Below are 27,597 nucleotides of genomic sequence, written 5' to 3' on the forward strand. Positions count from 1 at the left end.
CCCTTGGACAGAAAAACCGTGTTACCGAGTAAAAAAACCCAAAAGACATAACTCGAGCTGGACACAAAAGGAGAGACGAGCTAAAGCGAGTGTAGTCCCACATTCGGGTTTTATTAGGTGAAGCATTCATCGTGTTACTGGAAGAAAACAGCAGTGTGTGCAGGTGCTGCAGGTTACAGTTACTGTTAGTCTTTGGTTTCACACATGGGGACTTCCACTCGGGAATGCTGTCATGGATCTCACATAACAGGGCTGGCCAGCACAGAAAGGAAACGTTCCTCTTGAGCTGGCAGCAGTACACGGGGGTCCCTGTGAAACAGTCCATCTGTACTATATGCAGGTTTTAACTTTGTTAGATTCTCACAGCAACTGAGGGAAGCAGAAGGAGTGTAAATGTTGGTTGCACAGCAAAGTGCCCTTTTTGCCACAGAGTTTCAGTCCGAACGAGAGCAACGCTTCCCCGCAGCCATGCTCTGCGCTGAACAAAGACGGGTCAGCGGCAGCACGGATGCCCGGCCTAGGAAAAAATGACATCCTGGTGTTAAAAACTAGATGTTTCCTGTTTTCATGCTGATATCTAGAGATTACATCATAACTCTGAGAAGGGGGAGAGAACTTCTGGGAAATGCATTGTTTCAAAGAGGGAATTGCTTTCTAAAAAACAAGAAGAAAAGGCTGTTGTTTACAGCTGCCATGTCAAAGCTGTGTATGACCACACTGCCACTGAGGCAGAGATCGTTATTTGCCATAGACAGAAAGCAGATTCACCTGTAACTAAAAATAGCACTGCAGTCACAGTAAAGGCAAGCATAAAACTGCAAAGGCCCAGTTCGTTGTGCTTATGCTTGTGTTGTTAAGGTAGTTTTTTAGAGAGGAAGACCCCCCATAATCCTTACCAAACAAAAGCAAGTTTACATCAGAAGCAAGGCATAGCCTGAAAGTCTGACTCATGCACATTGTCTATTCAGATTGTGGAAAAGGAAATGCACACACTGAGGGTGGTGTCGGAAAGGAAAGTAAAAAGTTTTGTTACGTATGTTTAAACCAGTCTCTTTTATTCAGCAAAAGCCAGCATCTTACCAGCAGAGACAGGAGATACAACCATTTCTACCATATCAGAACAACTGCAGTTTGCAGTCATAAGTGATATTTTACGTTGAGGAATGTAAATCCATACCTCGTATGAAAGGCATGAACATTTCTGTTCTGTGGTCTGGTTCAGAGGGGTTTGGTAACTGTCGTTTTCATGTGTAAGATAATACCTAAGTGAAAAAGAAGAAAACAACAAACTGTGTTGGTTTGCAAAAGAACACTCAGGTTGGCTTTGTCTTAGGAAGAAAGTCCTGAAATAACACACCCACACCATTGATTCCAGGCTGCTGTGCCTTGTACAGTTCATAAGCATGAGGTGAAGACAGAGTTACAACTCCCAGGCACACTCTGGTAAATGTTCCAATAGTAAAAATGTATAAAATTTGGGACTTGGCAACAAAGAACATAAATGAACCTCCAGAAGACCACCTTACCCTTCCTTCTGCTTAGAAATAATTTTCCAGGCAATGCCTGTCACCAGGAGAATCAGGACTCCTGCAGCTGCAACTCCTGAAAGAGAGGGTGTCATTCTCCCTGTGTGTTTTAACACCCAACAGCACAAAAGATATAACAAGGGATAATCTTCAAAGCAAGCGGAGGGAAATGGTGCTACTGAGGCCACTGTGTGAAGCTAGAGAGCTAGCCACAAAAATGTTTGAAAGCTGCTTACCCAGGCCTACTGAGCCAGGCTTGTGGGACACTGAAGGGAAGAGAAAAAGAAACTTCAGCAAGGGATTCTAACAAAACATGGTGTTTCTGAGCTGTAGGGAATGGCTGTAGCAATAAGGGTTCTGCTGCTAAGGCCTGCAATACAGGATCTCATTAACAACACCTCATTTCATACTTTTTTTCTAATGCAGAAAGACATTTGCATGTTTAAAATGCATTTGCAGGTTTCTGTTTGGTCTTTGCCTCGCTCCTATTTCACTCACTCAGTTTACAGGCTGGTACAGGAGGATCCCAGCTGAAGTCTTCTTGGCACTGAATCTGTCTGATGCCTTCCAGTGTGTAACCATCGTCACATTCGAGAGTGATGTTAGTCCCAGAGCGATAGGTGTTTCCTTTTATGGCTTTCTTAACACCTTGAACTTCTGGGAATACACATCTGATCTCTGGAATTAGAAGTAATAAGAAAAAAAAAAGGGCTTTTAATGAGAAAGTACATAAAATATGAGAAATGCAACTGTGGATTATTTAAGACAACGTTCTTGAATTCTTTCTGAATGTGACCAGGAAATAATTATTGTTCTACAGGGAAATTCCTGGCTTTGTTAGAGCAAGTGTCTAACTCCCACGTGTGATTATTTGTACATGTACTCCCAACTGATATGGCAGGTGGAGAACTGTGTGCAGTAGGGGTACCTTTGGAGAAGCCTGACAGAGATTTATTCTGATGCTGGGCTAGCAAAACTTTTGGAGAAGAAAGGTATAGCAGGGCAGAATTCTGTGGGAGCTTTAGAACATTACCTAGCTATGAAATAAATGTAGTTCCCAAGCAAAATAAGGAATGGAATTCAGTGTTAGCTGCAGAAGATTCTACTGCTTAGGTTTTGGCCCGTGTGTCTCTCTGAAGATAGAGGCAAAATGTGTGTCAGAATGGCTGCACGTCTCCTCAGCCCAGTTCTGGTTCTGCCACCACAAAATCCAGACAACATGAGCAAATAAACTCAAACACACCTTTGCACAAAGGAGGCGGCTGGCTCCAGGTTCCTGACCCTGTGCAGTTGATGAAAGCATTCCCAACAAGTGAATAGCCAGGATTGCATCCATAGGATACAGATGATCCATAGGAAAAAGTGTCAGAGATATTGCCTTTGAGCTTCCCATTGTTGATGTTGGGAGGAGGGAGACACTTCACAACTAGAAAGCGAGGGAGAGACAAACAGCAGTGTTGAGATGAGGATCCTGATGGATTGACAGAGAGTAGCTAAGGCACTGTAGCCTCACAGCACTGAATCCAAAGCACAGAGCCAGCCCTGCCCAACCCTCTGCACTCACTGCACTCCAAATCATCTGTAAAGCATAAGGCATCACGTGTCATTTTTAAGACATTCCTACTGAGAAAATGGGGCACTAGATACAGCTGCCATGAGACTGGGAAGAGTTAGGATAAGCATCAGTACACATTGAAAGCATTTAGAAAGCTGAGAGAAGATTCAGTGGGAGAGCACAAACACACCTTTGCACCGAGGAAGGGGACGGCTCCACACTCCTTGTGTGGTGCAATGGACAGACTTGTTCCCAGTGAGGGAGAAGCCACGTTTGCAGCGGTAGTGCACAAGTGTTCCAACATCAAAAGTGCCTGACAAGTGACTCCTGGGTTCCCCATTAGCAATGCTTGGAGGAGTCAGGCACTTCACTACTGACAGACGAGAGGGAGAAGGTGAGAAGGTGACATTATGTTGTAAAAAAAAAAAGTGGTAACGAGAGTAAGAAGTGCAATTACCCTTCTTCCCTGGCAAAAGCAGGACAGGTTGGGAGGAGGAATTAGCGTTCAGTAAACTTTGCCTCTGCTCACAATAGACCTACCTGGCTTTGCCGTGGTACCAGGACGATGATAGTGTTCTGCCACTCCATCTAGATGCAGCATTAAGAGTTTAAAATACACATTTGGTTGAGTAAATACAAAGCACAAATTTACCTTTGTTTTCCATCACTCTGCCTCTACATTTCCAGCAAAAGTCCCACTCCTCTCTGATAGCATCCTGCCCTGAAGCCACCAAATTTCTCACTTTCAGGAAATGAAGATGATGAGGGTTATGGATCGCACCAAGCAGGGAGAGAAAAGTGCAGATCATGCTTATACTTACAGCAATACCCCAAACCTGGCTCATTTGCTGTGTGAGGAGAGGCGTAAATAAAAGGAATCATTTCTGGTTTCTCCTTAGGGTAGTTGGAGGAAACGGGAAAGTGAAGTCCAGTTTGGCTGCAGGGAGTGGGTAGGAGCAGTTGGGGAGGAATCTGCAGTGCTACCAAGTCAGAGTGCTGACACTTACCCTTCTCACAGAGCGGTACAGGCGGATCCCACCTTCTGTCAGCTTGGCACTGGGCTGTGCGATGGCCCCGCAGGGTGAAGCCTTTCTGGCACTTGAAGCTGACAGTGTCTTTGTATGTGTAGCGATTCTTGGGACGAGGTACTCTCCCATTTTTGATCTCTGGTACTGGGCACACCACCTCTGGAAAGTAAATTCATTATCTCAAAGAGGGAGCCATGCAGATGCACATACAAAGTCCATCCTTAAGGTGCCACTGCTCAGAGGGATTTCACATGTAGTCCCTGGAGACTCACACAAGAATAATTTCAAGAACTGAGGGCTTTTTAGTTCCTTTAGGTACCCCAGGGCTACCACATCACTGGATATATAAACATATACTTGTGCCTATAAACAGAATACTGCAAATGCATTCCAATAAATGTACCAAACACTATAGAAATCCATAAGTGCTGTTAGGCATTCCTCCAGCTGTTCTGCTACACCAAGATCATGTCTTCCAAAGCAATTCCACCTGAAGGAAAGACTAGTTGCAATGATCAATCCCTGCAAAACAGCCTTATGGTTTGGATAACAGCACAGTGTCTGAAAGATCCTCCAAATCTGGAAGTTTTTTAGCAGAAACCAAGCAAGGAAGCAAAATAATGCTAGAGGAATATTATGCTTTAAAAGCCTAATTGCTCAAGGCTCTGTTTATTTTGGGATAGATCAAGTGGTGACCTACTTTGACAAATGGGAACAAAACCACTCCATGCAACATCTGGTCCAAAAATCTCACATCGCCTGTGGGACTGTCCAACCAGCCGATGCCTGGAGTTACACAGAGAGAAACACCCGTCAGCACCAGCTCACTCGCCTTGGGTTTTGCACTCCCACTCGGACGCTACCCCCAGAGGTTCCCTTCGGCAGGCTCTGGATTCTGGCTGGTCACCTAGGTGGTTGTGTTGGTTTGACAAATGGGAATGAAGGACACCAAATTGCTTTTTCCCACATCCAAGAGGAACAGCAATGATCCCAAATTACTCTGGGTTGAGTCGGTCAGGTACTAAAGCAGGACTCGGAGCCTAGTGATTTCCAAGCCACTGGAACCTCCTTGCTTCTCCTGCTGGGTGGCCATCTGAGAAGGCAGACTGAAACTCAAGTTTGCAAAGTAACCTAGTGAGCAGGCAGGGAAAATGAGAGACACTTCTCTATTTCCTGAGCAGGCATTATGGCATAACAGAAACCAAAATACAGATTCTGGCTTGCAGTGGGAGAACAGCCACGCAGAGAAATGGGCTCTGAGCCTTTGCTGTAAATTGACCAACACTGAGCTCAGAAACGCAGTCAGCAAAGGCAGTGTGGGACTCACCCTTCTTCACACATGTAGCTCAGGGTTGACCCAAAAAGGAGATCTGTCAGAACAACTCTGCCATTCTTTGGTGTTTCTGGGTATTTACATTGCTTCCCTGGGAAAGAACAAGGCTGAGTTTAAACTCCTCTCTTGCAGCTTTGTAGTGCACTATGAGAAGGCATCTTAAGGATCTGTCCACATTCAGAGGCCAATAAAGATGTGATTTTCAAAAGGACCAGTAGCTGCCCAACCTATGTGACTAGTGAAGCCATGTATAAACCATTTCTTAAAACAATTGCTCTAAGAAACCCACAAATGTAACTGAGACCATTTTCCACAACCAACACCAAACAGATTGAGCTATTCACTTTTGCAGAACTCTATCACTTCAGACCACGTCTGGTTTGTGAGGCATGTCAGATTTGGGGGTACTCTGGGGTGTCTCGTGTATCCTGGCTGGCAGCGGTATCGCACAGTGGCCCCAACAGGAAACTCTGACAGGTTTCTGTATTCCTTGGTGAGCTCAGCAAAGGTTAAGTTGGGAGGTGTCCCGCAGCCACCTGTCAGGGAAGAAAGCACAGGGAGAAAGTGGGACATCAGCTACACAAAGTTGGGGATGCATAGATAAAAGTTTACAAGTAAACCCGAAAACAAAAAGGAAGGGCTGAAGGATTCAAAGCTTTGGAAAGAGTAAGAGAAAAGGATGAGTGCTGCAGGCTTGCTGTGGCAGAAGTTCCCAGACTCTCCATAACTCCCATCTTGGAAGCACAGTGTACCTGCACACCGAGGAGGAGGGAGGCTCCAGTTTCCCGAGTCCATGCAGTAAATTGATGCCTCTCCCAGGAGGCTGTAGCCAGGGTCACAGCTGTAATTTACAACCATCCCAGCAGTGAAAACTTCCAAGTGCTGGCTGCTGTGATTTCCTTTGTCAATGTTTGGAGGTGAAGGACATTGCAGCACTAAAGAGAGAGGACACAACAAAGTGAAAAAGAGAAGGTAGCGTGCAGGGAGGACGCGTGCACGGAGCCACCGGTGTGAACGCAGCTCCCACGTGAGCTGGGAGCACGGTTAGCCCGTGGGTGTCTCTGGACGTGCAGTTCCCCACACCATTCCTGCGGGCTGGCAGCTCTGCCCGCCCCGGGATGAGCCGAGCATGGGACCAGACACTCGGGCAGCGCCGAGGCACGGGAAGCCACGGGTCACACCTGCACAGCGTGGCAACGGGTGGCTCCAGCTGCCCGAGGCCGTGCACCGCACCAAGGGGTCTCCGAGCAGCGAGAAGCCGGGCTGGCAGCTGTAGCTCACGGACATGCCGCTGGTGAAGTTTGCGCCGGGCTCCGCGCTGTGCGTGGCGTGGGCGATGGCGGGAGGCGGAGGGCACGGCAGCGCTGCGGGGCAGAGCACAGAGCGGCGTCTCAGTGACTTTGCCTGGTGCAGGGGCACGCGGAGCACAGCGAGAGACTGTCGCGCCTGAAGTGACGCAAGTGAGGCAGGAGCACCACCTCAGAGCCCCTCCAGCACACGGTGGCCCTAAGCATCCTCTGGCAAGCCCCAGGTGCCTGCACTCACCTGGCTCGCAGCTGGGCACCGCGGGCACCCAGCGGCCGTCGGGCTGGCACCTGGCTCCACCGCTGCCCTGCAGCACGTAGCCCGGCCGGCACTGGAAGGTGACGTTGGCCCCGGGATGGTACACAGCGCTCTGCCCTTCAGCCACCGCTCCGTTCTGGATGTTGGGGCTCATGCAAGTGATCACTGAAAGTGAAAGTAGCAGAGCATGGGCTGGGGAAGCGTCTGCCAGAGCTGGCGGTTCCCACCTTGTTTTTCCAAGGTCAAAATTCCAGCAAGGCCGTGTGCCCACGGTGGTCTCCCTTTTCGCCAAGGACAACAGCATTCACAGCTCACCTTCACATCGGGGGTAAGGGATGCTCCAGGTTCCAGATGTCAGACAGGAAACTGTTGTTTTCCCAGTGAGGATGTAGCCGGGGTCACAGCTGTATTTCACTGACACACCAGGGATGAAAGCTTCCACATCCTTGCTCTCGTGGTGGCCATTCTTGATCTTTGGAGGAGGAGGACACTGTGGCACTACAAGGAGGGGAAAAACTCATAAGCGAAGGGCTGGTACCACAAACATGCACTGTAGGGTGAGACAGCTTTTTAACTTCTTTCCCATTATCTTTTCCCCAGAATCTAGGGCTGTCAGCATTTTAATTGTTTCCAACCTACCTTCACTTTTCTTCCAGCTTTCACATTTTTCAAGCTTTTGACATCAAGAATTATAATTTCTCTATTTAGACATTAGGAATGGTTAGTTTCCATCTGTGGCCCTAACAGCTTGCTGTGGCCTTTCTCTGGTCATGAACAAGGTCAGACACCAGCCTGTCTTGCTGTCTCTTTGTGGATTCACTTAAAGAGATGAAAGCCCTCCATAACAAGGGTCTGAATGGGGATTATGAAGGTGGGATGACAGATACCTGTGTGTTTTTCCTTTCCAGTTCTGGAGAGCAGCTCCTTTACCTCCAGGGGGAGGCAGTTACATGCTGCCAGGTGTGCTCACACGGGTTCAGAAGGAACCAGTTACCACCCACCACCTCATTTACACTTACTCTTTTCACAGACTGGGACAGGAGGGTCCCACTTGCCCCCAAACTGGCACTGAGACTCTTGAGAGCCCTTCAAGGTGTAACCAAAATCGCATTCGAAGATGACGACGTCCGTGGGTCGGTACTGGCTCTCCAGCCCTGTCATTCTTCCGTTCTCAATCTCTGGTCTCTGGCAGCCGGTCGCTGGAAGTGAAGAGCATGAGGCACTGCTGAGGATGTGAAGCGCATCTTGGGTGTGGAGGGGCACTGACCAAGGGCAGTACCTGCTGCTGAGCCCTGGCATCACTCTCATGTCAACATTATTGACTCTTATTCCTGCACAAAATACCATTATTCAGCTGCTCTAAGTCTGTCCTTACTGGGGGACAGAAAGGGAAATTCACAGCACCAGATAGAGCTCCTGCTGCCTGTGGGACCTTCGGTCTCTGCCTGTCCCTGAAGACTTGGTCTGCAGTGACTAGACCAAGAGCCAAGACGGAAGAAAGAGCCCAGAGAAAGATAGAGAAGCATCTGACACAAACTCACCCTCACAGCGCGGCCGGGGCCGGCTCCAGGTGCCCACGGCGGTGCAGGACACGGAGGCGTTGCCGACCAGGGAGTAGCCGTCCATGCAGCTGTACTGCACAGCCGAGCCTGGGCCGTGGGTGTCCGAGGGCTGTGCGCTGTGCTGCCCGTTGGCGATGCTTGGCGGGGGAGGACACGTCACCTCTGCCGAGGACAGGGAAAGGCAGGGCAAGGAAAAGCAGTGAAAAATCTCACCTTCACAAACCAAAGCAGGAACACAACTGAGTCCTAAGGATTCTGTGATTCCTATCAGTGAGTGCAGCCCCCACAGTCATTCCTTCTGCCACTCACAGCCGTCTCTGGGTGGGAGGGCCCTACCTGTGCAGCGCGGCGGCGCTCCGTTCCACGCGCCCCGCGTCCCGTCTGCTGCCGTGCAGGTGATGGAGGGCTCTCCAGCCAGCGAGTAGCCGGGCTCACAGCTGTAGGTCACCACATCCTCGTAGGAGAAGGTGTCCATGGCGTGTCCACTGTGTGTGCCGTGGGGGATGTCGGGAGGCGGGTCACAGATGATACCTGTGGGCACGTACAAGGGCCTTTAGCATTGGTGCTGCAGCAGTGCCGGGGGCTGCAGGACACACACACACTTCTCAGGAGGAGAACTGATGGGGATGAATCCATCTCAGCAGTGATGTTCTCTGGTACAATGATCCAAATTACCCAGAGACAGACTTTGTATGGAAAAAAATCACACGTGGGAAGGAAAATCTGCACCCTCCTGCGAGTTCCCTCTTTGCTGCCCATGTCTGGAGGTGATGGGACAATTCTTACCTTCCTTTTCATAACCATCGCTGACACACGTAGGGAGAGACTGACCACACCATCCCTACACATGGCAGTGAGAAATACCCCAGAAATAGGGAGTTTAAAATGTTAATGGTTTTCCCAGCTTGAATCAGGATAAATAAAAGACCTTCAGAAACATTTCCACAAGCATCCGAATCAGAGCAAAAGTAAAAGAAAAATGGAAGTTTTACACATATGGTGACCTGAGAAATCTTTTGCAATAATCTTTGTCTTGAAAGTTGTGTCATTTTCTCTTGCAAGTCATCTCCAAAGACCTTTTGGTGTGAGCTACTTACGCTGGCAGACAGGAGCTTCTCCACTCCACGAGACACGTGTGCCAGAGACCTCGCATGTTCTCTGAACGCCTCCAACCAACTTGTACCTGGAGGCACGCAGAAGGATTTGTTAATTCACAATAAGAGACTGGAGATTTCCTTACAACCCTTGTAAGTGGCAGCCAAGACTTCTGACTTGGGAACGAGGCTCCTTCACGTAAAGCTGAAAACCTGCTCCACTCTCCCTTGGCAGCTGAATTCAGGTAGTCACGAGACTCACCCTTTGTCACAAGTGTAATTAAGTTTGGACCCGAAGAGAAGGTCTGTCAGGACAACAGCTCTGCCGTTCTCCGGGTCCTCTGGGTTAGCGCATTGTTTCCCTGGAAGGGAACACCAGGAGCTGCTCACCCACATCCCAGCCCGGGATGCTCACACAGAAAGCAGACTGCATAAAGAAACCCACAACATGCCAAAAATGGGGAAATCCAGCCTGGCCTGACACTTTGGGTCTTCAGCACTTGCGGGACTTACTTCTACAGAACTCCAGTGCCTCAGACCACGTCTGGTTCCTGAGGCACGTGAGGGCTGGTGGCCTCCCCGGGTGCTGGGTGAAGCCGGGCCGGCACACGTACTGCACCCTGCTCCCCACGGGAACGGTGCTCTGGTTGCTGTACGGCTCCCTCGGCTCAGCAAACGCCAGGCTGGGAGGTGCACTGCAGCCAGCTGCCAAGAAAGATAAGCCAGCCCAGTTGTTGAAGGAGTCAAGAAAAAGCAGACTTGGGAGAGCAGGGGGAAGGTTAATGTTCAGAGAGGTATTTGAACACTTGCCCTGCTCGCAGACTGGCACGGGCGGCTCCCAGGTGTTATTTGGTTGGCATTGTACCACTCTGTGGCCACGCAGAACGTAGCCTGGCTCACACTGAAAGGCAACGGTGTCATTGTGTGTGTAGGTAGTCCTTGGAGACACTATCCTCCCGTTCTGGACCTGCGGGACAGGACATCTGGCCTCTGGAAAAGAAGAGCAGGTCTTCAAAACAGGCACAGACACAGTCTGCAGAGCTGTGCAGCTGCAAAACTGCTTGAAGTTGCCATCCCTTTTAACACACAACCCTGAGAATATTCTTCCCATAGCTGATGTACTGTCTGCATCCAGTGATGGCAAACACTGAGGGAGAGACCAAGCCGGAAGGTGAGGCTGGGGGTGCTACTGGTACTGCTGGGGGTACAGCAGGTTGGGTGGCCCTCCAGCCTCCTCCCCTCTGCCTGCCCTCAGCTATGCAAATCCTGCCCTGGCAGGTGCTGGGGGAAGGAGTGGGATCCCTCCCCTGCAGTGCCATACTGGGGGATCCCTCCCCTGCATCCCTCCCCTGCAGTGCCATACCGGGGATCCCTCCCCTGCAGTGCCGTACCGGGGATCCCTCCCCTGCAGTGCCGTGCGGGGATCCCTCCCCTGCAGTGCCGTACCTCCGCAGCGCGGCGGGGCGCCGCTCCAGACGCCGCTCAGCCCGTCGTGGCTGGTGCAGTGGATGGAGGGCTCTCCGTGCAGCGGGTACCCCACGTTGCAGCTGTACGTCACGGACGTGCCGTAGTGGAATTCATCCAGCAGCACACCCGTGTGCTTCCCATTGGGAATGTCTGGAGGGGGCTCACAAGGGATCCCTGCAGAGGCACAGGACGAGGCTTCTGAATTCAGCAGCGCCAAAATATTTGAAACTCCTCAGTCTGTGGGGCATAAACACTTGTCCTAGAGATGGAGTAACTAGGGAACTGGATTCCATCTCCCTGGCCAGCAGTTTCTGTGACAGAAAGCAAACCAGCAAGACAAGTCTCTGTGAAGGAAACACCTGCAAGCTTTATCTGTTATACTGTTAAATTAAAAAGCAAATGTTCACCTGCTGTGTAAAATCCCTGGTGTTCAGCTGCACACAGCGCAGAGGCTCGCACTAAGCTTTGTGTCACCTTAGGTCAATACATACCTGGGGAATCTGTAAAACGCTTTAAAATCCCAGATTGTACCCTTAAATGTTTCTTTCTTCATATGAACCTGTCACCTCTCTAGCAGCACCATGTAATCATCAGGGAAACACTCAGGTGCAGTGGCTGAGGTGCAGCACAGCAGCTCTTTGGGTACACAGCAGTGATCCGTGCTCAGAGTGAGACAGAGCACCTACAGTTTGGGACTTCGGGATTCCCCTTCTGGCCCTCCCACAGTGCTCTGCCTCTCCTTAGGGCTGAGCCTGGGTCCCTCTGTGTCTAACAGTAACTTAAGATGAAGACAATATTCCTCTCTTGCAAGGGGCTTGTGATAGCAGCCAGAGACAGGATACCGAAGCACTGCTGGAAAAGCTCCAGCTGAGACATTGCTTTCTACAGCCCATTAAGTTTTGAGATTTTCCACCTTTTCCCAAACATTTTCTTCTGACATTAAAACCTTCTGACATTTTTCATGCCTGCAGAGCAGAGGAATTCTCTGTGAAAGCTTTAGTTGGAAAGATTTGGCAGTCTCTGCTGGAAACTATTTACCAAACCCATGCAAAGTGTAAACTACTCACGCTGACAAACGGGAACGTTCCCACTCCATGCGACAATGCCACCAGAAATCTCACATCTTCTGCTGGCTTGTCCAATTAGCCTGTGCCTGGTGTTAAAACGATGGTGCCATCAGCCCTGCTGGCAGCAAAGCTGTGGCCCCAGAGAAGTTCCCTTCCTGGCTCTGCCTGGCCAATTCCACTGCATACAAACGTGATAGTGAACACCTTGTGTGTTCATAGGTACAGAACTCTGTGCAATGCCTTCTGTATAGAATCCATTTATTGGGAGAGAAGAAGTAGGAGATAAAAAGGGAGACTCACCTAACACAGCTCTGCTGTTTCAAGGAGTGGCCAAAACCAGGACTTACCCTTCTTCACAGCTGTAGAGCACTGTTGACCCAAACAGCAGATCTGTTAGGGAAGTAATTTTCCCATTCACAGGTTCACCAGGATGACCACATTGTTTCCCTGGGAGGGAGGAAAAAACCCTTCATTTTAGGCTTCTGTCAGTCTATACCACAGTACATCAGATGCAACTATTGCCCCAGTAACCTGTCAACCTTCCCAGTTACCCCCAAAACAGGTTTCAAATAGGATAAAATTACATGGCTTTACTAGTCACATACTATTTGAACAGCAGAGTAAGGTTTTGGCAGCATGGACAGAACCTAGCACCTATTCCTTCTGGAACAACGGACACCAAATCAAGGAGCTATTCACTTTTACAGAACTCTAGTGCTTCTGACCACACTCCACTCCCAAGGCAAGTAATAACAGGTGATAGTTCTGGGTGTCTGGCATATCCAGGTCGGCAAGTGTATTGCACAGTCTTCCCAACAGAAAAATCAATCTCATTTTTATGCTCCTCATTTAGCTCAGCAAAGTGCAACCTTGGGGGAGCACCACAACCACCTATTGAGAGAGAAAACAGACATGAGAATTAGGCAGGGCAGGCACGCTGGCTGCGAGCACAGAAAGGCCACTGTTAGAGGAAAAGTGATTGGTTTGGTGGCTGCAAAACTGTTAATTTTGATTAATACAGCATCATTAAACAACTGCAACATCTTTTCCCACAGGATTCCAGAGGATCCAGTTCTTTGTCCCAGGATACACTTAAATCTTCCACTCACAGGGTTTGACCACATTTTTCTTAACACCAGACATGAAATAGCTGTGTGCCCCAAGGCAGCTATGTCAGGATTTACCTGAAGGTCCAGAGCTGTTTGAGAGCTCCTGGGGATGGAACAGTTGTTTGCAGACAGGAACAGGAGGGTACCAGCTGCCATCCTCCTGGCAGAGGACAGTGGCACTGCCTTGCAGGCTGTAACCATCGTGACACTGAAATGTCACCATTTGCCCAGGTGCAGAGATCAGTCTTTGACCACTGACTTGCCTTCCATTCTCTACAGTTGGATTGATGCAGATGGTGCCTGGAAATGACGTTGGGCCAAAGGGATGTGCAAAAAGAGTAGGAACAGAACAAAAACACCCACAAGCTGTTAGTATTGCCACAACAAAATCAACATGACATCTGCACAAAGCTGCCCAGCCCCGCCTGCTCAACAGAGGGCTTGAAACGGATCTATACCGTGCAACACTTGATGGGGGATTACCCTTCTCCGAGGACCTGGTTGCATTGGTCTCCCCTGTGCTCAGAGCCACACTACGAGGAGTGTGGAGACAGACCCCAGACCCACCTTCACACTGAGGGCCGAAATGGCTCCAGTCCCCGGATGCTCTACAAAACACAACAGCATCTCCTACCAGGTAGTAGCCAGGGTTGCAGGTGTATGTTACAGACATGCCCATGGTAAAAAAAGCCTTGCCCTGCCCATTGTGATTCCCATTGGAGATCTCTGGGGGCATGGGGCACGGTCGCACTGCAAGAGGGAGACACAAAGTCTTCTGTCAGCAAGAGGCCAGTGTGCAGGGGAAGGGAGTGGGTGCAATGCTGCGCTGGTGGGGTGCAGCCCGTGGCAGGAACGGCTCTGCCTGCACACGCTATCCCTGCCTGGCAGCAGCAGCCGTGGGCAGGGCTGCCCTCAGGGAAGCAGCACTCACCCCTCTGGCAGAGGAGCACCAGCGGGTCCCAGGTGCCCCCAGGCTGGCACCGAGCCTCGGAGGGGCCGTCTGTGGCGTACCCAGCGTCACAGTCAAAGTGAAGGGTCTCTCCAGCCTCATAGGTGCTCTGTGGGTCATAGACCTTCCCATTGTGCACCTTGGGTGTTTTACATCCGATTGCTACAAGGAATATGGACAGCATCCTTTAATCTTCAGTGCATGGGACAGATCCTGCACACACAGCCCCCTCCCCTTGTCATCACTGCTGTAATCCCATGTGCACCGTTCCTGCAACCAGAATATCCAGAATCCCTCCTGCCAGCCCCAACCCAGGCCATGGAGCATCCACTCACCTTGGCAGCGGGGCAGGGGTCTGCTCCACAGCCCAGCCTCTGTGCAGTAGGTGGAGAGGTTCCCGCTCAGCTCGTAGCCAACCCTGCAGCTGTAGGACACGGTTGCTCCCCGGGGAAACTTGTCCAAAGCCTGCCCACTGTGCAGCCCATTGGGAATGTTTGGTGGCTGAGGACACATCACCTCTGGAGAGGGAGGGGAAAAGCCCATGAGAACATGTAGGAGAGGCAATGCCTGAGAGACAGCCCAACTGAAACCTCCTGCATGTCAGGCTTGGAGGGAAGGTGGAAGGCAGGGGTCTCCCACCCCAGGTACTGCTGGGTCTGTCCTGACAGACAGATTTGAGTGCCTCAAAAGACATTCCTGGACAAAGGCGAAGTTGATCCATAACTGTCCAGCTTGTCTTCTGCCTGAAGGCTGTGTCTCACCCCATGCCTGGTCCCCAGCAGTGCACCGGCTGGGTCTCCATGGCTGTGCTGCCTCTGGGGACCCCTTTGCATTTGGTCACACATTAGGTGATGTGCCAGCTCCTGGATGAGCACTGTGGGGTCACCAGCACTCAGACACAGCATGAGAGGTACGGCCTGTGAGGCACGGGGATAGAAATACCAACCTAGCTCCCGAGGCTCACATGTAAGCTTAGTGTTCACACAGTGTAACATTGAATAGTTCATTAGAGGGGACCTTGATTCCTCACTAAAGGTCTCGGTGGCAATGGTTGGGGTCTCCCCTGTGCTCAGAGCCACACTATGAGGGATGAGGAGACAGACCCCAGACCCACCTTCACAGCGAGGGCCAGGCTGGCTCCAGTTCCCAGACACTCTGCAAAACACAGCGCGGTTTCCAACCAGGCGGTACCCGGGGTCACAGGTGTATGTTACAGACATGCCCATGGTAAAACCTGCCTTGCCCTGCCCATTGTGATTCCCATTGGAGATCTCTGGGGGCATGGGGCACGGTCGCACTGCAAGAGGGAGACACAAAGTCTTCTGTCAGCAAGAGGCCAGTGTGCAGGGGAAGGGAGTGGGTGCAATGTTGAGCTGGTGGGGTGCAGCCCGTGGCAGGAACGGCTCTGCCTGCACACGCTGTCCCTGCCTGGCAGCAGCAGCCGTGGGCAGGGCTGCCCTCAGGGAAGCAGCACTCACCCCTCTGGCAGAGGAGCACCAGCGGGTCCCAGGTGCCCCCAGGCTGGCACCGAGCCTCGGAGGGGCCGTCTGTGGCGTACCCAGCGTCACAGTCAAAGTGAAGGGTCTCTCCAGCCTCATAGGTGCTCTGTGGGTCATAGACCTTCCCATTGTGCACCTTGGGTGTTTTACATCCGATTGCTGCAAGGAATATGGACAGCATCCTTTAATCTTCAGTGCATGGGACAGATCCTGCACACACAGCCCTTCTCTCTCTCATCACTTCTATAGGCCTGTCTGCACTGTTCCTAGCAGACATGCAGCATCCTTCCTGCCAGTCATGGAGCATCCACCCACCTCTGCAGCGGGGCAGGGGTCTGCTCCACAGCCCGGTGTCTGTGCAGTTGATGGACACGTTCCCACTCAGCTCGTAGCCATCCCTGCAGCTGTAGGACACGGTTGCTCCCCGGGGAAACTTGCCCAAGGACTGTCCACTGTGCAGCCCATTGGGAATGTTTGGTGCCTGAGGACACATCACCTCTGGAAAGGGAAAAGAAATGATGCTGTGGGTCAGCTGTGTGCGTCCCGTGTGCTGCTAGGACTGCTGGGATAATGTCAGAGGAATGTCCTGAATTCTACTCAGTCTTCGTTCTATTTGCTGGACCAAAGCAGCAGTTAACAAAAGGTACAGCAGCACTATGATAACAACTGCACTGCAGCTGGAGGAAATTGCTGTCGTTCAGAACTCCCAGGCAGAAGATGCACATGGACATGGAAGCAGCAAGAGCAGAGAGAAATTGTGGTTAATTCCCGTTCCAGAAGGAAGATGAAAACATCCCACTTCTGACCAGAAGCAGAGTCAGAGAAATCCCCGGGGTCAGCAGATGCCCTGCCATCCCCACAGCTGCCCACAGCTCCTGAGTGTGCAGGGGAGGTTACAGCCCCTGCTGCACAGCCGCTCAGCCCCAGGGTTAACTTCCCCCCATGCCCCTCAGAGCCCAGAACAGGCCAACCTGCAGCCATTCCCCTAATCCCATCCCAGCTCGCTGTTTCTGCCTGAGAGCCGAGCTGGCAGCACCGTGGCTTCAGGAGAGAAGCGAGGAGCACAGCTGCATCCTGGCTTTGCTTTCCCACCCGGTTTGAGAGGACACAAGAGGGAGCTTTCCCTTCGCACCGTGCTCTGACACTTACCCTTCTTGCACACTGGCAGAGGTGGGTGCCATCTGAAGTTGGCTTGGCAGGTGCTGCTGGGGGAGCCCTGCAGGGTGTATCCTGACTGACACACAAAGCTCACCACGCTCCCAGCCACGTAGGAATAGGGGCTGGCAAGTACGCTCTTCCCGTATCGGATGTGTGGGCGCGGGCAGTGGGCAGCTGGAAAAGGCAGAGACAGAAAACGTTGTTTAAGTACACAGCTCTCAAGCTGTTCCTGCCTCTGCTAGTTGCCATGTGGATGGCGTCCGTGCAGCCTGTTGATCCCTGAGTGATGGGACCTGGCAGAGACTGCTCCTTACAATGGATCCCAGCACACCAGAGCTGCTGGTGTGCTTCCAGTGGTACCTTGGCATCAAACCCCCAGAGACAGAGGCAGACATGCAGAGAGGCAGGCAGATGTTCAAAACCAAAACTACAGGGAAGCAGCTTTGTGTTCACTGGGCAAATATTTGTAGTAGCTGTGGGAATGGAGAAAGAAGATAAAAGAAATGCCTCTCACTGCAATTATCTTTTGGGGCACAGCTCAGCCCTTCTCAGCTGTTCAGTGATGGAGCTGAGTTTCTGCAGGTTTGGTCTGTCCTGCCTGCCAGGGCTTTCAGGCTGAACGTGCCAAACCACAGAGCCTTGTTTACCATTTTTCTCTCCTGCCTCATCCCAATGCATTTCTCTTTATCACAGCAAGTTTCAACTTGACAGAGCTCAAACAGGATTATTGGAACAAGCTCCTTGTCTCACTGCTGTATCCAAAACCAACTTTACTTCGGCAGAAGCTGGGCAGGTTGTGAAAGACTCTCCATAGCCTCCCATAGCAAGCTTATAGCTCCCTCTCCCCAGGCCACTGAAGGGCATGGCGTGGCCCTGGTGCTACCCCAGACAGTCTTTTTCATGAGCAGAGGAGCTCAGAGGCTCAGTGATGCTCAGGGTCTGGCAATGCCAAGGTCCACCCGGGACCAGCGCAGCGCTCCTATGCGCCTCTGCAGGGAAAGCAAGAGGAACAGCGAGGAGAGGAGCAGCGAGGAGGAAGATGAGGACCATTGGAGGAAGGCCCCAGAGGCACAGAGCCGATGATGCCCCTTACCTTGAGCCCCAGCTGCGGTGCCCAGGAGCAAGGCGGAGCTGCCCAGGAGGCAGAGGGCGAAGGTGAGCAGCATCCTCCGGTCCCGGCGCAGACTGCGGCTCCGGGGGGCTGCGGGGAGATAAGGACACGCCGCTTCCCCCACAGCCCCCCACATGCAGAAGGACCCGCAGCTGTGGGGCTTCCCAGGGCCACGGGACAGGAACCTGTGGGCTCCCCACCCCCGAGGAGGCTGCAGGGCCCGCACGCTGCTCCTGCTGCTGTTTTTGGCAGGGGAGGACAGGCCCCTGGGACCCACTGTGCCGTTAGCCCATCTGTGCCCTCCAGGGAGAGCATCCTTGGTTTAGGGGAAGGGGCTTGGACCCTGCCTCAGGTCCCCAGGAGGGGAGCAGCCCTTCCCAGGAACCAGCCCTCTCCAGGAGGCACAGCCATGCCAACCTCCAGCTCCTCCCCTGACCTAGTGGAGGATGCTCTCTAGGCCTAAAATAATCAGAAAGACGTTTTATTTAAGTCCTTTTATCCCTTTTATTGATAGAGAGCTTCCAATGTTTACACATCAATATTTATAGTTCAGAATTACACTTGACTGGTTACACTCAGGTTATAAGGTAAAACTATGTACAACTTGGTTAGAAACAGTAGGTAAGTCCTCTTCAGTACCCAAGAGCTATGTCACAGCTCCTTCCGTTGGGTTGGGGGGAGATTATTTCAAGCTGATCCCCAAATCAGGTGTTAAATCATTTGGAAAAAGCACTCCTGGACTACTCAGTGGGAACAATTGTGCTGGGATCAAAATAACAAAACAGATCACAGCACTAAGCCTTGAGGCTTTACATTTGCGTTTGTTCATCCAGTCACACACGTGGTTTACGGTAAGAGATACATGAAAATAACCAGCAGCCTGCAAGTGCTTGTTCTGCAAGCCTGGCTTCCGAAAACAGCATCTCGTGGTGCCCCAGAAACAGCTGAACAGGACAGTGCTGTGCTGGGGAGGGAGAACTTGGTGGCTCTGTTTGGATCAAGGCTAACGATGGCAAGGGCTGTTTGCGGCTTTCCTGGTCATTAGAGGAACGTTCCTGTTAAGGGGAAGGCACTGGCCAAAATGCAGAAACAAAAAGTATGCAGTAGACACATTTTGGATAGTTCCTGTTCCCAATTGTGCATCGTGAGAAGCTCCCAGGTGGGTGATCTACCTCTGCATCAGACAAAACCCCCAACCTCAAAACCTTGCTTTACCACCAGCTAAAGGTCCCAATGTGTCAAGCTGGATTCAAGATGAATGAGTTAAATCCCATCACAGTTTTGTTTCCCTTATAAACAGGATTCTCAATAAACTTTCCAGTCTTCATTTTACCAGGTGCTACACATCTCTTCAGCTTATAAGTGATCATCTAGTGAGGCCGAGTTGAAAGCAGGAAAGGACACCAACACCGCAACGTGGACTTTCAATCAGCCCAAGAAATCAAAGGCACCTTTGCCTGTGTCTTTGGTTTAGACAAGGTGAGTGAGATCCCTCATCTGAGCTGTCCTCGTAGCACTGCCAAAGCCTAACTGGAGTTGAGAACAGCACACTTCCTCACCCACCTCTACCCACCCCCACAAACCATCCTGAACACGACAGCAGAGCAAGAGGCCAACACTCTGCTCTTCCTCCCCAGCATCACAGCAGCCCCGAGGTGCCCTGGGTGGGAGCCAGTGTGGTTGAGGTGCACAGCACCACCTGGAAAAGTCTTTCAGTGCAAGTTCTGAGATCAATTCCCTGTATTGGAGTTGCCCCAAGAGGTAGCATTTGAGCACAAAGTGAAAAGGTTCACACACAGCAACTTTCTGATCTTTGGTGGCATCTGCCAAGACACCTGCACTGGCCCAACACCACCTGCCCCTGAGCACCCACTCAGCTCAGCTCCTTTCAGGGCTTCCAGCCCCCCAAAAGCTGTGGCCCTTGGACAGAAGCGTTGAGTCACTGCAGAGACAGGAAGGGTGTTTCCTCCTGACAGTCACAGAAAAGCCTCAGTGTGATACAAACACAGTGCCAGGGCAGAGACCTTCAGCTGAAGTTTAATTTCAGCACATGCAGGAAGACTCAGAATAGCAGTTTTTTGTAATCAGCCATTCACAGGCTCTTCTTTCCGGTAAAATCACTGACCTGTAAGGACTGCTATTTGCACAAGGGCTCAGACTCACCCTGAAGTAACAGCTACAGACATGGTTTTATATGAACACTTCCAGTGCTTTCAGTACTCACAGGTAATACCCAACTTGTGCATCCTGTTTGTATCAAACTGTTTGTAAGTAGGTGTCATCATGTGAAGACATTCACCATTAATCCTCTCAGCAGCAGCATTTTCCACCTCAGGACACTTGAGAAACCCCTGAATTCTGGTCAGGACCAGGCAGAACGTGACCTCAGTGGGGCTGAGACACCGAACATGTGGCAGTAGCCAAAGCACAGGATTCTCCTGAGCCGACTCTGTTGCAGCAGGAAGCTCTTCAGCATCATTGCAACGTAACATGGGGATAAAGGCACTTGATTGCTGAACAGCATTCTTGGCTGGGTGGCAGAGAACTTCCCATCCCATCCCATCCCATCCCATCCCATCCCATCCCATTCCATCCCATCCCATCCCATCCCACGAGCTGCTGTGCCCAAAGCACATCTGTGCTTGGACAGCAGCAAAGAGCTGCTCTTTTGGCTCTGTCACCTGAGGGCTCCGGGCTGCTGTTCAAGGCAAATTTCACAGGAGGGAAAAGCAAAGCACTTGGATCAGTGTGATCAAGTCCAACACATGTCCAGGTGTGTCTCCACTGTGCCTGTTCCCTAATCTAGACATTCATAATCAGCATGGCCAGGAGAAGGGGAAAGATTCCTAAAAGACAAATAAGAAACATATTCAACTATTGTTTCCCTCCTTGGTCCCCTTTACCTTTCATCCTCCTTTTCACAGCATGATCCTAAAGCAACAATATAAATGTGTCATCAGGCTGTGAGAGGCTTTTAAGCCTATTTCAAGCAGAACACACAGGAGAAAATAACATGAGGACAGGCAAGGGGATGGTACAGGAGACCATGGGTGTGTGTTACTTACCAACACTGGTCATGTCTGCTCCACCTGGAAGGGAAGAGACCCAAAACGTGAAACTCAGCACCAGCTCAGCTCTGTAATTCATCAGACTACACAACATACAGTATCTCAAATCAGAGCCAATGAACATGGAAGACAACTCAGGCAACACACAGACAGCCCAGCTCCACAGACATTTGTCTGTTAAAACACAGATGTGTTTACCAGGATACATTTCCACTAGCCTGAGAGTGTGTGCCACAGCCCAATCACACTCTTTTGGCACTTATTTTAACTGAAGCTGTTTCAGGAAGCATTGAAGGCTTATTCCTTAGCAGAATTGTCTGATTTGGGGATTCAACAGAGGAAGGAAGAAACATGTACTTTGAAGACAGAGAGAAGCCAGCAAGACAGACACAGGAGACAGTCACCTCTGCATTCAGGAGTAGGCTTGCTCCAGACTCCGTGGTATTGATCATTTCCTTCACAGTGAATAGAGGCTGCTGTAGCAAGGGTGAAGCCATCCTTGCACTTATAAACCACGACAGAGCCGCTGACAAATCCTGTGCCCCCTGTGCCATTGTGCATCCCATTGGCAATGCTGGGGGGCTGTGCACAGAAAACATCAGAGGGCTGTTCTGCAGGAAGGACATCAGCCAATTAACCACAACTCCAGGATCTCACTCCATGAAATAAGCTGCTGAAGTGCCTAATCAGGCCAGAAGAACCATTTCAGCCATTTCTAGCTTCATACAGCACTACACAGACTTCACAACACCCAATTTCACCATTATACCAAATTGAGTGGAGAGTTCTAACATCCAATTATCTTCAACTTCCCCTGGTAACTAGATAAAGAAAACTTTCCTCCCATGACTGCTTTCTTTCCTATCATTTCTTCTCTTCCCTCACTCCTTCCACTCTGTCAGCATAACTTCTGAATTGTACGAGAACGTTGCACCTGAGGCCTCTCAGCATCAGTTAGTACTGAAATCCTGCATTTTACAGTTGATTGAATTCAGAAGCACAAGAGCAGCCCAAGCCCAGCAACGAAGCAGCTACACCCACACAATCCCAGTTATTATCTCAATGGCTCTGTACAGATCTTCTCTGTCTTACTTTCGCAGTGTGGAGATGCAATATCCCAACCAACTCCATCTCCTGATACCACACATTTGGCAGAAGGTGACCCCTTCAGTTCATACCTAAAGAAAGAGAGGAAGTTTAGAATGTCCCCGAAGACAACCCAGAAAGGGTTCTTTCCCCAACCTCCTCACCAATGCATGGAAGCAAGTTACTAACCAGAAGCTGCCCCTGCTGTGAAATGGGATCTGGCCACATGAAAGCCACTAAATAAGGGCACTAATATGAGCTGAATTCTTGCCACATGCTCATCTCACTGAAGACAAAATATATGGTTTCACTGGAGACTTGCACTGGGAAACCAGGGACAGGGGTAGATGTTACTGCCTGCAATCTGTCGTCTGAGCCCTGAGTTGGTCCCTTTTCAGCAGTGATCCACTCACCCACGATGGCAGGTGAATGTCACATCTGTCTCGAACAGGAAATCGTCTGCGATCACGTCCCCGTTCTCTATTGTGGGAGGAGTACATTGCTGTCCTAGAGCAAAAGGATGGGCATCACTTCAAACCCAGAGATGGCCCTGACCCACACTTCACAGTAACATCTTGAGCGTGTTCAGATCACTCCCAGCATCAGCCACATCAGGAGAGGAACAGAGATACTCACGGATGCAGAAGTCTGGGTCTGCAGACCAAGTTTTATCACTCTCACAAGTGACAACAGAAGACTTTCCCCTTGCTGCACTGTAGCCTGGTTTACATTGATACTTGAGCTGGGTCCCAGCAGGTGAGCTGTCACCCACAGCCCTTGTCGGCTCAGCAAAAGGGAAGCTTGGAGCAGGACCACAGTGCACTAACAGTTGGGAGACAAAAGCAAGGCTGGTTACAGACGAGCACCCAAAAGGGCTGCAATGACAACAGTGGAGCATACAACAGTTCAACCTGTTTGATTGGCAGTGTCTTGGGTACAGTTTGCATCCAATCCATTTAGCAAACAGCAGCATTTATCACAGTCTGCTTAACTGGAGATAAGATGGAGATTGGGAAGAATCTCTGCCTCAGAGATGCTCCTTCACTGACCACCAGCCCAACCTGCAGGACCAACCCAACTCAGCCAGACATCCCCACGAGGTCTGGAAGCTGGTGAAGTGAGTCTGTCAGCTTTAGAAGGCAATTTTCTGTCACTTCAGTGCACTTTTGCATCATATCACAGATAAACAGCTTCAGGCCTAAACATATAACTGCCAGGCTGAGGACCCATCAGCACAGCTCAGCAAGGGCACAGCTACCAGTGCATGGAATATGGAAGCTGATCTGCTCAACAGCTCTTAGACCTACTTCATTGCAAGTACTCAAGGAAACAAACCTGTTTGTACTCACCTGGGTCACACGTTGGCAGAGGTGGCTTCCAGGTATTGTCTGCTTCACAAGTAACCACACTACTACCGTTCAACACATAGCCAGGATTACACTCAAACAGCACTGTGTCTTTATATGTGTGCTGAGTGCCAAACCCAGATGACCTTCTCCCATTTTTCACTACTGGATTTTCACAGCTGACCACTGAAAGTGAAGACAGACAATAAGAATGTTTATTAAGAGGAGGACAAGCCCTGCAGTAACACCAGAGGCATTATGTGAGAAGCTTACAGAGACACCTGCCATCCTTTCACTTAGAGACACAGGTCCCTTGTGGGGTGCAAGTACTCCACGAGCAGAGGGGTTATTGAGGAACTGCACATACGAGAGTCATTTTTCACTGGCAGGAAGCCCTGGACATGGGCAGAGAGAGGGAGGCTTTCTGGGGGCCAAAGAATCCATTAAACCAAGCCGTGCCTCTGGCCACAACTTGGGAGACCACTGCATTAAGCTTTCTGGGAATCCTTTTAGACAAACCAACCTTCTCATGTTTGGCAGCCTCATCAGGAAAGTACAGATTGGGAGAGAGATGAGAAACAACACCAGAAGAATAAGGAATAACGAGAGAAAGAAAGCATTTACCTTTGCATTCAGGGGCTGGGCTGCTCCACACTCCCTCGAGCTTATCGCTCATTGTACAGTGAATTGTAGTATCTCCAATAAGAGAAAATCCTCTGTTACAGCTGTAAGTTACAGCCATGCCAAAGGTGAACTGTTTGTTCCCATTGATGGGCTGCCCATTCTTGATTGCAGGAGGTGGGAGACAGCGAATAACTGCATGGGAAAGCAACAGCAAGAAAATGCAAGAACATTTCCATCAAACATGAAATTGAGGTCTAGCTATTGAAAAACCCCAACAAACAACAAACACTACAGACAAGGCCTTTTGGAGGCAAAAAGCATGGTCTCACCAAGCAGGCTGGGACCCTCACCCCAGGCTTATGGCATTTCCTTCATTGTGCTATCAAGGACAAGGCCAGAATACCTATTGGAGCAGCAAACCTTCTAAACTATCAGCAGCTGATGATACAGAGCTGCTGCCAACATCCACACATCCTCCTTCGTGTTTCATTTGCACTCCCAGCTTCCCTGAGAGTGCTTATTTGGGGGGATAAAGGAGCCAGTCTCATTAATGGCCAATATGGTTTGCATTATGTGCCAAGTAGCCACCTGTCCTTCCCCAAACTAGCAGATCTGTGATGAAAGCCTTGAGGAGGAGAGACACATAAAACATTTCAGATCTGCTTACTGTCACAGTATGGAATGTGGCTCCAAGAAACTTCATTGTTGTCTTCAAGCCGACATTGTGCAGATGCCTCCCCAATCAATCGATACCTGGGACAAGAAAAGGTTCAACCTCTTTGAGACAAGTGAGAAAAAATCCCAAACTTAGGAAGACAGAGAGTTGTACAATTTCTAATGGTGTTCTCTGGGATTCCTAAGGGAAAATCAACCAGGGCTCCTATCAAATACAATGTTCTCAATGCCTGAAAAAACCTGGTTTTGATGCAGTTACAGGACACCTAATAGTGGCAGTGGGTAGATACAAACCCACAGGCCCACGGGCACAGCAGCATCCCCAAACAGTGTGGGTTCAGCCCAGGGTAGCCAAAAGGCAACCTGCAAAGATCATCCCTCGTGTCCAGATCGTCTGGTTTGGTGGCAAGAGCAGGAGAGATCCTGACGCCATCGCTCAGAATCAGCCCTGCCATGCCTGTGCCTGCCAAGGAAACAGCCCCCAGCTGTTAACAGCCCTTTAGCCTCCCTCCCACCTCAGCTCCATCGCCCCACCAGCAGCCTGAGCTCACCCAGTGTCACACGTGTACGTTATCGTCGTCCCCAACATGAGTCCAGTGCTGTAGTTAAAGCTGCCATTGTTGAGGTCTGGGGGACTGCACGACTTTCCTGGAAGGGCAAGTGATCAGCATTAGCTCTATTTTACAGTGGAATGCAGGTGACAGTGCTGTTCAGTGTTGCAGACCAGTGCACTGTGTATCAGGCACTTCCCCTGTGAGCAAGTAGCAGCACTTCCAGAAAAGATACCAGAGCCACATTAACTTGTGAGGAACTGAAAGTTAAAGCACTAATTAAGAGTAAATAAAAGCACAAATAATGCTAATATAAAGTGCAAAGGTTTATATGGCTACTGAGAAAGAAAAGTGGTAGAGAACCCACTGGGTACAGGATCTTGGTCTTGGTGAAAGGAAATACCCTGTTTCTGTGAGGATCTATTACAGCATTTACGCTACTTCACCAGGTGGTAACGCAGTCAAGGAGGACAGAGACCATCTCCCTGAGATTATCATTTCTAAATGGAGAGGGCAACCCCAGGCAGGTGCTAAAAACAGCCACTCTGGAAGGAAGCATCCTCCTGGGCTGTGCTGAACTGTGAGTAGGGCCTGGGGTGCACCAGGGGACACAGCCCCCACCCCTGGTCCCAGGAGCCCGTGAGGGGGAAACCTACTGATGCAGAAGTCGGGATCCGCTGACCAGGTGGAGGTGGGCAGGCAGGTGACCACGGGGGACTTGTCCCTGGCCATCGTGTACCCCGGGCGGCAGCTGTACCTCAGCTCGGTCCCCACGGCGTAGGATTGCTCTGGAGACAAGGGGCCCTCTGCAAAGACAAACCTCGGCGGCTGCTGGCAGTCACCTGCAGGCAGGGGGGGATGGCAACCGGGCTGGTGAGTGAAGGTTTGCCTCAGCCCTTCCCCAACGCAGCCGCATCCTCCCACGGCCCAGGCCGCCCTTTCCCGCAGCCCCATCCCCCCGCTGCCCCTCTCCTCCTCCCGCAGCCCCATCCTCCCGCAGCCCCATCCCCCCGCAGCTCCTCTCCTCCCCCCGCAGCCCCATCCCCCCGCAGCTCCTCTCCTCCCCCCGCAGCCCCATCCCCCCGCAGCTCCTCTCCTCCCCCCGCAGCCCCATCCCCCCGCTGCCCCTCTCCTCCTCCCGCAGCCCCATCCTCCCGCAGCCCCATCCCCCCGCAGCTCCTCTCCTCCCTCTGCAGCCCCATCCCCCCGCAGCTCCGCTCACCGCAGGCGCCGGGCAGCACCAGCATCACCAGCAGCAGCAGCAGCAGCAGCCCCATCACCCAGCCCGGCCCCATGGCAGCTCCTGCGCCAGCCCCGGGGCTGCTCCGCCCCCGCCTCTCGTCACCGCCGCAGCCCGGCAGAGGCTGGTTTGGGGTTTATTCCGGCGAGTTCAGGGTAACGGCGCCTCCAGCTCCGCCGGCACCCGCCGCGACCCCCGGCGCGACATCGCGCTCCCGCGGCCGCCCCCGCGGCGATGAAACGGTGGCGCCGAAAAGCCGAGAAGCGGCGAAATACGGCGACACGGAAAAGTATTTCCCGAGAGGTGCGGCAGCAGGGGAGCGGCAGCGCTCACCGTCAGCAACGCCGTCAGCGCGGGGGAGTGTCGCCCTGGACACGCGCGTTGTTCCTGCTCCGTCCAGCCCGTGGCTCTGCCCGTGGTCCTCAACTCGGGGGCAGCCTCGGGCACTTGTGCCGCTGCCACTCCGGGCTGCACCGTGCCTACATCTGTCCATTGCACCTCTCCCTCTGCTTCAGCTGGGTGAGGTTTAGGGCACACTGGGGGGACCCCTGGCACAGCCCCCGCTGCCCCCAGCCCTGTGCTCAGGGGGACGTTCAAAGGGGGGCAGTGGGGGGATGGCAGACAGGACACAGTGCAGCTCAAGCACTCAGGTGGCTGTTGCCTCTCCCTCTCCTCAAAGCAATGTCAGGATCACGCTCCTGAGCACAAGCCCATGGGAATGTGCTGCATCTAGAGCTAGTAACAAATACAAGAGCAGTTCCTGTGTGGGCCCTTTTCTGTCCTGCCCACAGCACTGCCTGGCCCCTGCCAGAAAACCACCAGCTCGCAGCAAACACCAGTAAAGGAGACAGACCAATGCTACAGCTTCTGCATCGTCACTATTAATTTTGTCCCTATGTCAAAACAAAACAAGGAACACTAAGGCAGCGAACAGCAAGGAGGGAGGAGCCAGCTTAATCCTCTACACTCCTTGCTGGAGCTGCAGC

At 51.4% G+C, this 27,597-nt stretch overlaps 1 protein-coding gene across 1 annotated transcript; it reads right to left on the reverse strand.

The window, feature by feature from the left end:
• Positions 1 to 145: 145 nt before the first annotated feature.
• Positions 146 to 27,498, reverse strand: CR1 (complement C3b/C4b receptor 1 (Knops blood group)). Its single transcript, XM_062013278.1, has 45 exons — positions 26,945 to 27,498; positions 26,028 to 26,213; positions 25,372 to 25,468; positions 24,813 to 24,898; positions 24,146 to 24,337; positions 23,525 to 23,707; positions 22,812 to 22,997; positions 22,589 to 22,682; positions 22,182 to 22,267; positions 21,494 to 21,700; positions 21,087 to 21,110; positions 18,004 to 18,111; positions 16,902 to 17,084; positions 16,068 to 16,250; positions 15,732 to 15,911; positions 15,368 to 15,550; positions 14,589 to 14,771; positions 14,236 to 14,415; positions 13,872 to 14,054; positions 13,380 to 13,604; positions 12,895 to 13,086; positions 12,543 to 12,642; positions 12,196 to 12,281; positions 11,108 to 11,302; positions 10,472 to 10,651; positions 10,175 to 10,366; positions 9,924 to 10,023; positions 9,665 to 9,750; positions 8,904 to 9,098; positions 8,547 to 8,729; positions 7,321 to 7,503; positions 6,988 to 7,170; positions 6,624 to 6,806; positions 6,195 to 6,377; positions 5,787 to 5,978; positions 5,437 to 5,533; positions 4,810 to 4,895; positions 4,089 to 4,268; positions 3,272 to 3,454; positions 2,770 to 2,952; positions 2,025 to 2,204; positions 1,763 to 1,792; positions 1,527 to 1,602; positions 1,178 to 1,262; positions 146 to 517 (listed from the first exon to the last, which is right to left on the reverse strand). Exons 1-45 carry the CDS (start codon positions 27,102 to 27,104, stop codon positions 494 to 496), a joined length of 6,666 nt encoding a protein of 2,221 aa, XP_061869262.1. The 5' UTR covers positions 27,105 to 27,498; the 3' UTR covers positions 146 to 493.
• Positions 27,499 to 27,597: the final 99 nt, after the last annotated feature.

Source organism: Colius striatus, chromosome 22 (genome assembly GCF_028858725.1).
Source record: "Colius striatus isolate bColStr4 chromosome 22, bColStr4.1.hap1, whole genome shotgun sequence".
Taxonomy (NCBI): Eukaryota; Metazoa; Chordata; class Aves; order Coliiformes; family Coliidae; genus Colius; species Colius striatus.

Coding starts and splice junctions, on each gene's coding strand:
- CR1 (XM_062013278.1), bottom strand. CDS start 27,104: ATGGACAGATGTAGGCACGGTGCAGCCCGGAGTGGCAGCGGCACAAGT. Junction 2,205..2,769: donor GCCGCCTCCTTTGTGCAAAG/GTGTGTTTGAGT, acceptor TTCTAATTCCAG/AGATCAGATGTGTATTCCCA. Junction 518..1,177: donor GTTCATGCCTTTCATACGAG/GTATGGATTTAC, acceptor ATTTTTTCCTAG/GCCGGGCATCCGTGCTGCCG.